The sequence below is a fragment of the Olea europaea genome, chromosome 18 (assembly GCF_002742605.1).
Source record: "Olea europaea var. sylvestris chromosome 18, O_europaea_v1, whole genome shotgun sequence".
NCBI lineage: Eukaryota > Viridiplantae > Streptophyta > Magnoliopsida > Lamiales > Oleaceae > Olea > Olea europaea.
In genome coordinates this window covers 19,996,000-20,010,708 of record NC_036254.1, presented here as the reverse complement: position 1 = coordinate 20,010,708, position 14,709 = coordinate 19,996,000, and the positions used below count along the sequence as shown (strand labels likewise).

The 14,709-nt window shown below is 32.6% G+C and overlaps 2 protein-coding genes across 4 annotated transcripts; both read right to left on the bottom strand.

Moving 5' to 3' along the window:
* Positions 1-800: 800 nt before the first annotated feature.
* Positions 801-4,775, bottom strand: LOC111367711 (protein ABIL2-like). Of its 2 annotated transcripts, none has more exons than XM_022988731.1 (10): positions 4,311-4,775; positions 3,545-3,728; positions 3,043-3,125; positions 2,801-2,951; positions 2,244-2,343; positions 2,021-2,113; positions 1,770-1,809; positions 1,592-1,680; positions 1,347-1,492; positions 801-1,224 (listed from the first exon to the last, which is right to left on the bottom strand). In XM_022988731.1, the coding sequence occupies exons 2-10, from the start codon at positions 3,659-3,661 to the stop codon at positions 1,054-1,056; spliced, it is 990 nt and encodes a 329-aa protein (XP_022844499.1). In that variant the 5' UTR covers positions 3,662-3,728; positions 4,311-4,775; the 3' UTR covers positions 801-1,053. The 2 variants fall into 2 exon arrangements, with proteins under 2 accessions (XP_022844499.1, XP_022844500.1); XM_022988732.1 differs by having other exon boundaries at positions 3,545-3,723.
* A 3,670-nt stretch (positions 4,776-8,445) lies between these two features.
* Positions 8,446-9,759, bottom strand: LOC111367710 (uncharacterized protein At4g00950). 2 transcript variants are annotated; one of them, XM_022988729.1, is made up of 2 exons: positions 9,043-9,759; positions 8,446-8,708 (listed from the first exon to the last, which is right to left on the bottom strand). In XM_022988729.1, exons 1-2 carry the CDS (start codon positions 9,664-9,666, stop codon positions 8,625-8,627), a joined length of 708 nt encoding a protein of 235 aa, XP_022844497.1. In that variant the 5' UTR covers positions 9,667-9,759; the 3' UTR covers positions 8,446-8,624. The 2 variants fall into 2 exon arrangements, with proteins under 2 accessions (XP_022844497.1, XP_022844498.1); XM_022988730.1 differs by having other exon boundaries at positions 8,446-8,712; positions 9,043-9,752.
* Between the last annotated feature and the right edge of the window lie 4,950 nt (positions 9,760-14,709).

The following is a 14,709-nucleotide window of genomic DNA, read 5'->3' as shown; positions in this document are numbered from 1 at the left end:
TTAAATATAACAATATGAAATATTTAACGAATTTTCTATTAGCTTTATAAAATTATTTTAAAACTTCTACGTTATTATTTGTCAATCATATTCGCAAAATATGAAAGTAAAAAAAATAAAATCGCATTTTTATATTTTACGAGTCTGATGAAAAACCAGGGCAGACCAAATTACTCAGACCTTTCACCATTCTCTACACATCCAGTTTTCTTGTAATTTATGTACAGTAATTTTGAGGCAGTTGAAGCAACATTTCTTACACTTCAAGAATTTGGGCAAGGAATTGAATTGTGACATGAACTTGATGTTGCTATGAAGAGTAGCATCATTTATCGAATCGTACATTCGTCAATGACATGGTGTTGACAACTAGAAATTGTAATTTTATACCACCAAAAATAATAAAATCACAGTAAGAAAATAGAGATATAAAAGAACACACAAACTTTTTAGATATTTACCTCATTAATAGACTACCTCCTCGTCCGTCGCTAAAGCAATTCACTATGATAGAAGATGTATACAAGAAAAAATCATAGATGCTATTTTTTCCGGCATCTCTCTCTTTTGAATATGATAAAAAAATAAAAAATAAATAAATAAATAAAAAGGTCCACATTCCATTTGAAATGTCAATTTAACTTCAATATTATATTTCAACTAGTTGAGATTTATTCCCTGCAAACGGTAAAATAAAGTTTCACACTCCAAAAGATAAGAATGTCTTCTTATATATCTTGCGGATTTGCACAGTACTGAGCTTTTCATTGTAACTAAAGCAGAATATCTACAATAATCAATTTCCAGCAACATGTCATCAAGCTAGCTTTTTGAAATTATCTCGCAATAATGCTTGCATTAATACTTATCATTAAGTTAAAAATTAAGTACTAACAATTACACTTTCTGCTAAATGCTTGGGAATATAGGATGTGAAATGAAGCCTACTATAGAAAACAAAATGGTACAACCCCTACAATGGGTGGAAAAAATGGCGATTCATCTTCCTGCTTTCAGAAATAACACTTTTTTCGTGTTTCCCTGATTTCGTGACTAATATTCATCCAAGTAAGTGTATAACATATCGTCTTTCTTTGATTTACGTCGACTTAGCAAAGCCTTGAGTAGCCGTTTACTTTTACTGGGGTATTGTTCGATGTCTTTCGGGTTTTCTTTTCCAACACGAACCCGCATTGAAGCTGATTTTCGAGGGTCTGAAAGATACTGGCAGAATAAAACTATACTTTTAAGCAAATAAAACCTTAGTCTTCCAAAAGAAAGATTGAACAAGAAAATTGATAATGAAAAAAACAATTCAACCAGTAAAGAGAGATTCGAGTGATCACCTGTTGTCTTCCAAGCGAAAGATTAGGGGTGGTAGGTCGACTACTATTTGGAGTGCTTGAACGTGAACTTTTTGGTGTAGTTGGCTTACTAGAAAAGGATCCTGAATGTAAGAGAGGAAACCGGTGCGGTGATGCAGCGCGTTTTTCTATTTCATTAACATGAACAACAGAACGCCATTATGAGGGAATGAGAAAATTATCTTGAAAGAGTGGAAAAAGAAGCATTTAAGTTGCCCAGAACAAACCTAAATCTTTCTTGACCATGCTGCCGGATAATAAAAAGTTTCTGGGTTGCTGAGCAACCTTCGAAGAAGGCAGGGTAGAGTGCACTTCACTGAAAAATGAACAAATTAATATCTTTGTGTCTACCAATTTCAAGAAATGAAATTTGATGATTTTCAATACAACTAAAGTAGAACTCACCAGGCTGCAGATGGAGTTTCTCTAACTGTTGCTCGGATAGCTGCAAAAGGAATCAAGCAATGATACATCCAGTTACAAAACATAATTGACAGTGAATAGTAAAAAGTTGTGTGTCAGTAAATAACTTGCTTCATTCCGACTTTTACCAATAAAATAACTGGCTTAATTTAATTATAAAGTGAACTTTTTTAAGTTTAGCCAAACGTGCTACAAAATCAACCCCGAATAGAAGATATAAACAAGCACAGTACCATTCTTAAATTGAAGCAAGTCCTTTTCGTCATCTAGGCTAAATCCTTGGTATTTGGAGTTGGTGCAAACAGCACCGTGCATGGTCTCCCCAACTGCACATAAAAATTGAGTAACTTTCGAATTAATAAGCATCTTCATCTTTGTGAATGGAAAGGGAAACCAATTTACAGATTCAGAAATGTGAAGAATAATTTGACAAAAGATCACAGTTGGTGTTCTTGCCTGGCAAGATATATCGCTTATGGTACTTGGGAGTGTTTATCTTCAGCGACTGCTGAGAAAGGCCTTGACAATCGATGTACTCCTGGCATGTCCGCAGTCTCTATGAAACCACAGAAAAGATATGAAAAATCGATATAAAGTTGATCTTCCATTAAGTCCGAGGAAAGCTCAGAAGAAGCAAAAAAGACCTCTGCATGGAACATCCTAGCTAATGGGAAATCCTCCTTTAACAGTAATGTTACAAACTGTTAATGTGTAGCTAATACTTTAATCAAAACCAAAGTCGAAAAAGAACGAAAATCTTTGGATCATAAACAGCATAGTTCTTCTAAGAAGCTAAGTTAGCCAGAAACTACAAGGGCAATACGTAGACTTGGTCTGCGTGCATACATACAGCAGTAGAAGCAATATAGGGCAAGAGAAGCAATTCATGGAATCTTTTCACCTTCTACTTGCAAATACGAAATGTATATTTCGTCCAAATATAAAGCTTCAAAACGAAAAAGCAAAAATTATCGTCAAAGTATATAACTATTCACTTTATTCACCAATTTTACCTGCTCAATGCAAGAAACCCGGATCTCAGTTCCATAAACTTCATCAACCTTTTCATCCAACAAATCATTGACCTTGTAGGTGACAGAGCCCAAATGGTCCACAGTATTGACAAGAGCTTTAATGGCATAATCTTTCAATGAATTTACAACACTGTTCATTCAAGAATTCAGAGAATAGAAGTTCAAATATATTGAAACAAAGCATTCTTGGTGTAAGGTGTATTCGACAATCTATAACTCACATCTCTTTCTGGTCATCATTACTATAAGACAACTCAAAATATTCTGCAGCTGCATACAATTGTTTCCTGAGATTCTTCAAATCCTAAAGAAAATAAATGTCATAAGATAAAAGTTTCAAAACCATATACTATGAGGAGAGATTCAAAATTAAACTTTTTGCATATAGCTGAAAAATCAATATCCCAAACATAGTGGCAATCAGATACCAACAACATTAGAATGGCCAAATACCAGTGCTACTTGTTCATTTTTTATTTCAGCGTTCTGTTCCTTCTTCCATTTTTCCTTTTTCTTCCTCCAAAAAGGACTTGATAACAACAAGATGTAGGGCCCACATACATACCATTAACCCAATCAGAAGAAATATTTTTCTTCTGTAATGTCACAATAGTGACTAACAATGTTTAATGCAGATTAAGTTTTAACAAAATTACTACAGTCAAAGAAGAATCACCAAAGAGCTAAATTGCAATGCCATAATAAGTTATCACAATAAACTACCTTGAGCCTATCAGAAAAGAGCATGCTCTGCTCCATAGAAACTTCGTCATAATTGGCTGGCTCCCGAGGGACGGGCAGTGAAGCAGTTGGATTCATTGTTCCAAAATTATCAACCATTAGTATAGTTATTTCTATTCAACGATGTATGAAGTAGCAACCAAATAGTAGCTAAGGAATTCCTGTCCTGCAGTAACCATTTCCACCATCATAAAACTCAAGAAATTATGTACCTTATCTTCAGTCTTCAGCAACTTAGGAAACAAAATTGAATAAGTAAAAAGGAAAAGAAAATATCAAATTCCTACTTCTTGTCTTTCCTCATAAATAAATTGGATAGACACGCGGAATCCAACCAAATCTTGAAAAAGTTCAACGACAAACCTAATAGTGTTGTGAAGGTAGAAGACTATACCAATTCAAAAGACAATGAAACAGGATATTGCTTTTCAGAGTAACAAAACTGAAAAACTAAAGAAATTAAGATTCCACAAAGGGAAAAAGGCCATTGTTACCAGAAAACTTGACCAATACACTGCTATTGTTCATCACAAAAGTATATCTCCATACAAAGTTCTCAAATTAGAATACAGTTCCTTAAAGAAATCAAAAGGTAGAATTTTTATTACCAAGTCCTCGATTCACGCCAAAATTAGAAGGGAAACAAAAATTTGTTAACCTCAAACTATTAAGACAAACCCAATATTTTCGCCACCAAAAAAATACCCAAAAAAAAAAGGAACGAATATCAGATTAATCTGGAAATTACCTGAACTTCGAAATTCTGAACTTTCTTTCAGACTCAGAGCAATTAAACAAAAAAAAAAAAACCCACAAAGCATAAATAGCATACTCTGAAAAATTTCAATCCTCTCCAACTGGGGTATACATACCCACCCCAAAAAAAATTTCCTATTCAACTTTGACCAGAGAGAGAAGAAAGGTAAAAGAGACCCATTTAGCGATATTGACCAATTGAGTTCGTTTTCGTACGATGATTTTGACTAAAACAACGAGGTTTAAGGGTTATATGAGGATTCGTAAGAAAGAACAAGAAAAAAGCAAAGGGATTAAGGTAAGCACGTCTGAATGCAATTAATTATGCAATGGAAATTGAAGCATTTTGAGTGAGAGTCCACAACTTTTGGGAGGCAAAAACTGGGTCATCGACTCATGCTGCCAAAATTCTCAATTTCTTCTTTCTAATCATTGCCTGTTGGTGGGTCGCCACTCCCCCGTGAAAATTTGTTCCTTTCTTTAATAATAATCAGTCGAAATATCGAAATTTTGTCATCTTCATTTTTTAATTTTTTTCCCCCAAAACCTAAAACATAAATTTATCGAACTCACAATTTTTACTAAACTAATAAATCGTTCAATAATCATTTTTTATTAAAATCCATTAAAATTTGATTTATTGTAAAAAATAAATATTGTGAGAATTATAGATTTAATATTGTGACCCTTCAACAAAAATGTATAGAAGATACGTAATTAACCAACCAACCAACCTTAATAACATATTCGTTTGCTCCCTTTGATTTCATTTAGGATAAATTGCATACTATATCTCGAACGTTTGATTTCATTTAGGATAAATTGCATACATATAGCATATTCGTCTATCAATTATTTTTTTGATGCAAATACGGAATACCTTATTTAACTACATCACTTTAAATTATAATAAAGGTCCTCAACTTTTTTCTCATATTCTGCACTAATATCTCAAAAAACAAATGGTCACATTTTTATTTTGTAACTTTTAATTAATTAAAACAACTTTCTCTTATTGCGATTTTCATCCAAATATTGAATTAACGTGAAAAAAAAAATAATATATTTTATCGTACTTATATAAATGCTTTTTTTATCTTGCTTATTTAAAAATACGAAGCGCAAATAAATCTTTTTAATTCATTATAATAGATTTTGATCGTCGTAAAAAATAAGATGTGTTATTTGAAAATAAAGTTGAGATTAAAATAAGAAAAAGCAAAAGTTAAGGACTCTAATTACAGTACTTGATTTGTATAAATTCAGTTTAATGACTGCTTAAGACAAAATCATTGCATAATTAAGAAATGAAAATGTTATTTAATTCTAATGAAATTATAACCCCATTCTATACGACATTGAATAATGCTTCTTTTTACCAGGAAGTAAGTGATATAATAAGTGTTGGCAAGATATGATTGAATGGGAAAATTGACGATATTTTAAACGGTTCAATTATAGGTTGTCATGTAGCATTATGTCAACTATTATGTCTATGTAATATGATTGTAAATGATATGCTAAATGAAAAGTATAATTAAATAACTTAGTGTGCCACTATTTCTATTCACACTTTTTATATATACATCAACTTTTAAAAAATAAATTTTGTTATATTTTAAATCCTATTTTAATTTACTTAAATAGACATAAAAATATTTTTAATAAAAATACATAACTCTAAATTGATCCACTAGTTTTTATTATCATTTGTGCTCAATTAGAATCCTAATAGATAGAGAAAAATACATGAATATAATTATAGATGATGGTGGCCCTAAATGTGATTTCTGTGCCGAGAATCATATCGGATTTCGAAGAATGCAAAACAAAATCTGATGTAGTTTTATCAGTTAATCAAGAAAGAAGAATAATTGTAGCCAACAAAGTTAGTAAAATTCAGCTTGCTTAATCAAACTTTCTTCTTTCTTTCTTTCTTTAGCCTTTGTTGTTTGAAACATTATAATACTTAGAACTTCAATAGACAAAGAATTTATTTCATGTTCAATCAGTTCAGCTTTGTTCTTGTTTCATTCATTTGGTTTAAGAGCCTATGGTTTTAGGGATTGGTCAAATCTATATTGATAGAGATGTATTTAAAGTGAGATGAATATATAAAATTCATGTGGATACTTAGTATTTAAATGAATGAATTTAATAAGGACAATATTTGAATATGACGTGGATGTAAATAATATTTTTTTCAATTTTTAAAATTTTATTAGGAATAAACTTAGAGTGTGATGTACTTATAAAAAATGTAGAGGAAAATAGAAGTACCCATAACTTATTTAATTGTAATTATCATTTAACGCCACGTAGACTAAGCTTGAGTTCAGCATTAGTCATAAGAAATATGGGCCCTTAATTTGTTACGTATTTTAAGCCAATAAAAGTGATTAGGAAATAAGTTTGGGAATTTGTCTGATTAATTTAATCAGTGCCGTTAATGGCAAGGGCCCCACAAAAAGACTGGAATAAGTGGCCATTCTTTTCTCATGGGACGACCCAATCATCGTGCTTTACTGTACAATTTAATATATAAAACATAAGTTTTAAGTTCAAAGTACTACTCATTATGAATATTTAGCATTAATTGCATCATTGGGAACTGAAGTTTATTATAAATGTTTATTGAAGTTATTTCTTCACGATACAAATTACTCAAGTTTCTAACTATTATCATTAAAAAAAAATAAAAATTGTGAATTTACTTTACGACTTAAGTAATAAAAAAAAAAAAAAACTGACCAAAATCGTACTCTCATTTAAAAGTGTTTAATCTTAATTCTTAACTCTCCAATTTTGCTGATATGGCGTAATAGTCATTATCTGATGTGATTTTGGCATTTACTGGTGACAAATAGGATTTTGATTTTTTATTTTTTTTTTATTTATTTTTTATCAGAGATCATTAAGAGTTAATTCCACTAATGATCACTAAAGATTGTTTCAAATTTGAAGTTGGTTCTTAAGGGTGCGTTTGAGCCCCATTTTTTGAATAATGTATTTTGTAATAGTGATTTTTCAGAAAATGTGTGGTTAAAAACTGGAGAAAAGTTTAAGTTTACATATAAAATTATTTTATTGAGAAAATATGGGGTTGAAAATGAATTGGAGGAAAGTATTTTTTGACCTCTTGATCACTAAAAGTGAATTAAGTTTATAAAAATAGCCATTCGATAAGTAAAAGTAACTTCCTTTTTGAGGTTGTGCCCATTAAATGCTAATGTGGACTAACGAACATTTAGTTTCTTGTTGGTAATCAAAATTTATATAATATCCATTTTTTTGTGCATTGTAATTTTTAACACTTTGTCTTTCCTCTTCAACCTACTAACTATTTCGAAGCAAATCGAGAAGTAATGCATTTGCACCAAGTTTCCTGTAAGGGTTTAGTAAAACTAAGTAAACACCAGCGTCACTTTAGACTTTACTTTCATAAATAAGTGATCGATTCTAAAATGTCAATTATCATCGACGACTGATTGGATAAAAAAAAAATTTCGAGAATGATATTAATCGATGTTAAAAAAGGAAAAAAAAATAAAAAATAAATAGCAACTCTATCAAACCTATTAATAATTGAGTTGCAATACAAAAAAGGTTGCAATGTTGGAAAAAAAAAAAAAAGTTTCAAAACTTGTGATTTTTTAAAATTTCCTAATTTTGTTACAAGTGGAGTGAACCAATTAATACTTGAGCGAGTCATTTGAATTTAATTTTATTTTTCTTTCCAATAAATTATGAATTAAGGTATAGCACGGGTCAGGTGGGGTTGGAGCCACTTTAAATGCCAACGTGACCAATATTCTTGATGAATTTTCGATGGCTTGGTGAGGTTGGCTTGTACAGAGAAAATGGGGTCTGACACAACGGCCCACTGAGCCCCAACAAATTTTCCAGTACTTTAATTTTCAAGGGAAAAATAAAAAAATAAAAATCTAAATAAGTTTGAGCTACATTATTCCAAAAAAATACATTCTTAAACAGTGATTTGACATCATTTCAACCATACATTCTTCAATAAAATAATATTATACGCTAATCAAAAAAATTTCTTTATTTTTTAACCACACATTTCCCGTCAATACACTATTCAAGAATGCATTATTACCAAAATAATGTGACTCAAACACGTCTCTGCATTTATTTGAAATAGATAATAATTAAATGCAGCAAAGAGTAGAGTTAAATAAAGGTTAGACATCGACTAGTATTACATCCCACAGTGAACATGGAATGTATTTCTCGTGGTTTTGCAATAACATAAGTTCAATCGCTAATATTTTTTTAGAGACATCTTCTAAATCTCACAACATTCATGAAAGGTTCGTCTTTTCTTGTTTGCATCTCCACGGACTCGCCAGCTTGAAGCTCGAAAAAATGTCTGCCTGTCACATAATAATAATGCAGTAAACAAATCATAAGCCAAATTGAATTTCTACAAAAATTGTAAGGAAATCTTGTTTAGCAAATGACTAGGGAAAAAATGGTTCTTGATCGATTTGGACCGTTTCGAGTTGATCCAGGTAGAACTCCATTCATTGTCAACATTTTAATCCAAATCCAGTCATTTTTGCCAATCCGAACTAGATTTTAATAATAATTGATGAAATGAATGGTCTAATTGAAATATTTGATTAAAATGAATTTCAGAAAAATAAACTTTAGAAAATGGAGGTGAACAGGTTTACATTAACTGTACAAATTTTAATACTCACCCAGGAGTTGGAATTCCTGCTGGAGAAATTGAAGAAGCTCCTGCTCTTTTTGCTTATTCTGGTGATCTTCACATTCTTGTCATTCGCAGGAACATCCCTAAGAGAATTTGAAAAGTCAAAACTACCCCTGACTGGCTTTTCATTTTCTGTAGAACTCCCCCACCTCCAAGAACCAAACTTCGTCTTCTCCTTTCTGCTTTTCGACTTCACCCCACCAAAAATCCCTTCCTCGAGGCCCACTAATGGCTCTCGTCTGAACGAAAACGAGCATGTGTTTGACACGGTTTGATCCACATAGGGACCGTCCAAGACTGTTGTTGGTGAGGGCAGAACGGTACTTTTACCAGTATCATGATTTATGGTCAACAACCTTGGGGGCAAGTCTAAGCACCTGGCAGATTTGTACTTAGCTGGTGGAGGTGTGGTGGTGATCGCTTGCTCCGACAATGCTGCGGTGGCTCTTGGCTTTCCCGGCGCCTCTTCCCATTGGAATGGTACTGAAACTGATGTTTGAAGTGGCGGCGTTACCATTTCTTGAGGTTGTCTAGGCTTGCATGGAAGTTTGTACAGATATAACTTCGGTGTTGAGCTTGGCTCATAGTGATCTTCTACTTCTAAACCCATAATAAGATAAATTTTACCTTAACATATCCAAATGCAGCTCCTGTTTTTAATCAGTCTTGAGGTGGTAGGGTGGGTTGGGGGGTGTTGAAGAAAACGCTCCTTACGGTTCAACTTCACGAGTAAAGAAACGGATATGAATAACTAAGGATAATTGCACCATTCGTCCCCAATCTATTTATGAAGTTGGTCTACAACCTTTAAATTGTTGCAAGTTGAAACACAAAATTTCATTACAATTCTACAATCAGTCTCACGACAAAAAAATATCCCATTTCATATTAAATTGCCTAATGGTCATCATATGTCTAACTTTGTTAAGCTATGTTTTACTTCACAACTTTTATCTGAGCAAAATCCATTTCGAAATAGATGCCTATGATTTTGAAATGGTATATAATTTTATGAAAGTCACGTGACAATTTTAATGGAATTTTGGACATTTTGTGTCATTGGGTCTGATTTGCTCATCTTTGAAGATTGGGCTTCAACTCGTTATTAGAACAATAGATTGATAACCAACATTGCAATTTCTGTGACCAACTACTAATTTTTAATGGCTATAATTAACCGTTGATTTCAATATGGGGGCCCCATCCAAAGGTGTAGGAATTGGTCATAAGATCAAGATAACGACCTTCAACGGTATGATACTATGACAAAACAAATGATTGAGGCTTTAGTTGGGACTGCACATGGAATTCAAGACGTCGGATGCTTAGATTGGGAGAAAACTTCAAAGTTTGATGATCAAGATTAAGCCGGCAATTATCTTATCAATTTAATATGACTCGGGGGAGAAAAATAAGAAATTTGAGATCGATTATTGTCATCAGCATCCTATAGACAAGAAAATATCACGACGTCTTTGAAAAAAATCGGGTGAATTTGAAAATTTTAAATATATGTAGCAAGAAAGTTAAGCACGATTTCTAGTTAAAAGAACATGTTGTACGTTCATATAGTGGTTCAGAGGACAAGATGATCAATATCTAATTTTATGGTTATTAATACAAATTAAATTAAGCCTAAGCTTGCACGTAGCATATTGAAGACACAACCTTAATTTTGACTATTATGTATTTTAAGCACACAATGCTTTCTAAAATTACTAGTTAAAGATCTTCAAGAAATCAGAATTAGCACCATGCATGAAAATTTAAATTTAAGATGAAAATAAAAATAAAAATGGAATAAGAAATGACATACTTTTGCGTTCCTCTTTATTTTTTGAAGATAATTTACAGTATGCATAGTTTTTAAGATTATTTTCTCTATATAGATTTACATGCTCTGTCGCTTGTGCAACTTTTGCCAGTTTCATTCTCGTGAAAGTAGCTCCAAGACAAGGTACAAAAATAGGGGTTCAAAATAACAAATATGAACCAAAAATCAAAATTTTTTTATTATTATTTTTTGGACAATAGTACCGATTTCAAAAGACAATGAAGCTCAATCTTGCACCACATTGGGATTTTCAATGGCTTCCTTCAAATTGTACATTGTTATGCATTTCTTACACTTCTTAAAAGTTTCTTTTCATCAATCTATCACTAATCTCGAGGGGCTCTAAGGAGGGCTTGTCACTAGTTCTGAAGCTGGTGATCAATGAAAACTCATACAATGAAAATCGTGATGGCTTGCCACCAACCGAAAACCATATTTTATATTCTTTTTGGGTCACAATCATCCTCACGACAAGTTGGTGGAATAGCTAAGCTAAAAACAAAATTGTATTATTATTTCTCGGTAAACATCACCCGACTTCTTCCAAACATAGTGATGATTCTGAATGCAATATTGTGATTATTTGCCTTTACTTCTATTTTCAATGAGCTAGGTTTTGTGACCCAATTTCGATTAAGGTACGTGTGTTTTGGAGTATTGGGCTTGAAGACATCAAAATAAGGTTCAAGAGGAAAACAGTTTTGACGACATCGAAATAACGCTTGCCTACCATTCAAGCGGTAGGGCGATATTTGGAGCTGTTTAAAAATTACACCGATAATTGTGCATATTATATTCACAATAAACATATCATTTATTTGCATGAAATCGAAACGTATTCCAACTTACTGAAATTGGATTTAATAAGGCAAAATGAGAATTTACCGATTCCGAAGAATATGAATGTGGAACCTTCTCTTTCGATTTTTGAACGATTGAACCTTGCAATATAAATAAATAAATTAGATTAATCATTTTATGAAATCAAATCATAATAAAAGGAAATCAGAAAATGAGGATGAAGATACAAGTGATGAATTTTTGGCTGAGGTAAGTGTTGGACACTTTGTCCTTAAGATGAATTTGCCCCGCATCGGTGCTAACGATTTTCCGGCAATCATCTCCCAAGATACAACGGCCACGTCGAGCCATAGGAGCACTCCAAATGACTTCGACCAGGGAACTCGAACGGAATTCCTTCTCTACCATGACCATGATCGTGACTTTGATGCAAATATTTTATGCAAAACCAAAGTGTAAATTGGAATTAAATGATATGGTATCTATGACTTTTCTTGAATGAATAAAATTCAAACATATGGGGTCTATATATATAGTAGTTGGAAAGGTATGTCAAAAGACACAACTATACCAATAGACACATCTCTTGAAATTCATAATTATTGGACATTAATCATACCCATACCAAGAGTCATGATCTTTCATACGAAAAGCTACATTTTTTCCTCCATATATTTCTAGAATATTCCACAATATTCTATACAATTTTTCCAATAATTTCTAGTATTTAAGCGGTTTACATTTGACTTAATTTCTCATTCACCAAATAACGAATTTCACTTAAATAATCATTTAAAATTGGTCACAACCAATTTTCGATAAAAAAAATCCAACAATCCCCACATGAATTGAAAATGAATGCAAATATCTATGCAGACACTAGTAGAGAGAGCTGCAAAACACTGCATTAGATAAGGTAGCTTCTGGCTTTGAACATTCCTTAGTGAAATACCATTGGATTTACTAGCTAATTGGTGAACGTGATATTCTTGAACCATCAGCCGTTGGTGTAAACCAAAACAATAGTACTCACACAATATCTCCCCTAAACCGTCCATGGTTCTCATGACTTGGTTCTTTTTTGCCCTGAACCCATCTTGGTTATGCGAGTGTTTAGAGAACTCAAGCCTTGAATAATCCTCATTGAAGCGGCCCCACTTCACACTTATATAGGTGATCTCCCATTAAGAGTACTCTGTCCTACTCCACTTGACTTAATCAAGATATAGGAATTATTAAAAGTTTATATTAACCTCCAACCACTTTGCAGAAAGCACTTTGGTATCATAGGAATGAGTTAGGAAATTAGTTTCCTAAGTGCTTCGTGGAATCCTCATAACTTAGTTGTCCCTTTGAACCAAGATCTTGGGATCTCCAGTCAACAAGGTAGGGTTACCATCATAAGGACTCTTACTCAGTAGGCTTAATCTCATTCCCTTCGATATGCAGTATACTTGATCTCTTGGTAAACATATATATAAATGGATCCATAAGTTTACGCCAATGAGATCAACTGCTTATGGTATTATGTCTACGACTTACACATCTAGACTGACCATTACATGTGACTTAGTATCTTTTCAAATTTAGCTAGCCAACGATCGATTCATTTGATTGATACACATTGTCACCACCAAGAAATCCTCTCATGAAGCTACCTACTTCTCATTAGCTTTATTTAAGCTTTATCAATTCCAAATAATTTTGGAGGACTTCTATCAAATCCTTACACTAATCTATCATATTTACTAGTGGATTTCATACATGGGTATTCAATATCATCATTAAAGCATTGCAATGCATTTGAACTTTATAAATATTCTCAAATATTCCAATTGTTCTTCTATCTCCAATCAATTGTCATGATCGGCTTTCATCCCATTTCATCCACTTTAGGGCTTTCATCCATTTTCATCCATAGACTTAGTGTATACCATCGCATCACAATATCCTTCTAATACTGCAGGATATCTTGTGAAATATAATCCATTGGTCATGGTACATTTCAGATACCGAAGGAACCCTATCAATGCCATCCAATTATGGCATGGATTTCTCGTGAATCTACTAAGTTTATTTACATCAAAAGCATTATCCGGTCGAGTGCAGTTCGTAATGTACATTATAATGTCAATTACTTGTGAATATCTCAGTTGTAATACGCTTTCACCCTTATTTTGACCAAGTGTAGACTTGTGTCAATAGAGTTTTCCCGAACTTTCCTCTAATATATCAAACTTTTGAAATATTTTCTCAACATAATGAGATCAGAAAAGTACAATTCATTCCAATGTTCTAGAGATTTTTATTTCTAGTATTACATCTGCCGCATCCATATCTTTCATGTCTAATGCTTCGTAAACATTTTTTTTGACATTTAGCACCACTTCGTGACTATTGCCCATCATCAACATATAGTCTACATATAGATACATAATCGCATAGGCATTATGTGTATTTTCCATGAATACACACTTGTCACATTCATTTATTTTGAACTCATTTGACAACACTGTTTTGTAATCTTTTGGTGCCATTGTTTAGGAGCTTGTTTCAATCCATATAAGGACTCAACAAGTTTACAAACTTTGCGGCTTTCACTTGGAGACACTTTCAGGTTGCTCCATGTATATTTCTTCTTCTAGCTCACCATCTAGGAATCCTATTTTCACATCCATTTGATGAATCTCAAGGTTATGTATTGCCACAGCTGCAATTAGTAACCTTATCGAAGTGATTCTAGTCACGGGTGAGTAGTTAAAGAAGTAAAATCATTCTTCCTGCCCATATCCTTTAGCAACTAATCTAGCCTTATATTTGTCAATGAATCCATCAGATTTTAATCCATTTACACCCTAAGGCTTATTTTCGGGAGGTACATCTACCAATTCTCATGTATGAATTTGCATTCTGAAATCTATCTCATTATTGATAGCTTCCTTCCAATGCGGTGCTTCCAAAATAAACATTGCTTTTTCAAAAGTCTTGGGGTCATTTTCTATTATATATGTGAGAAAA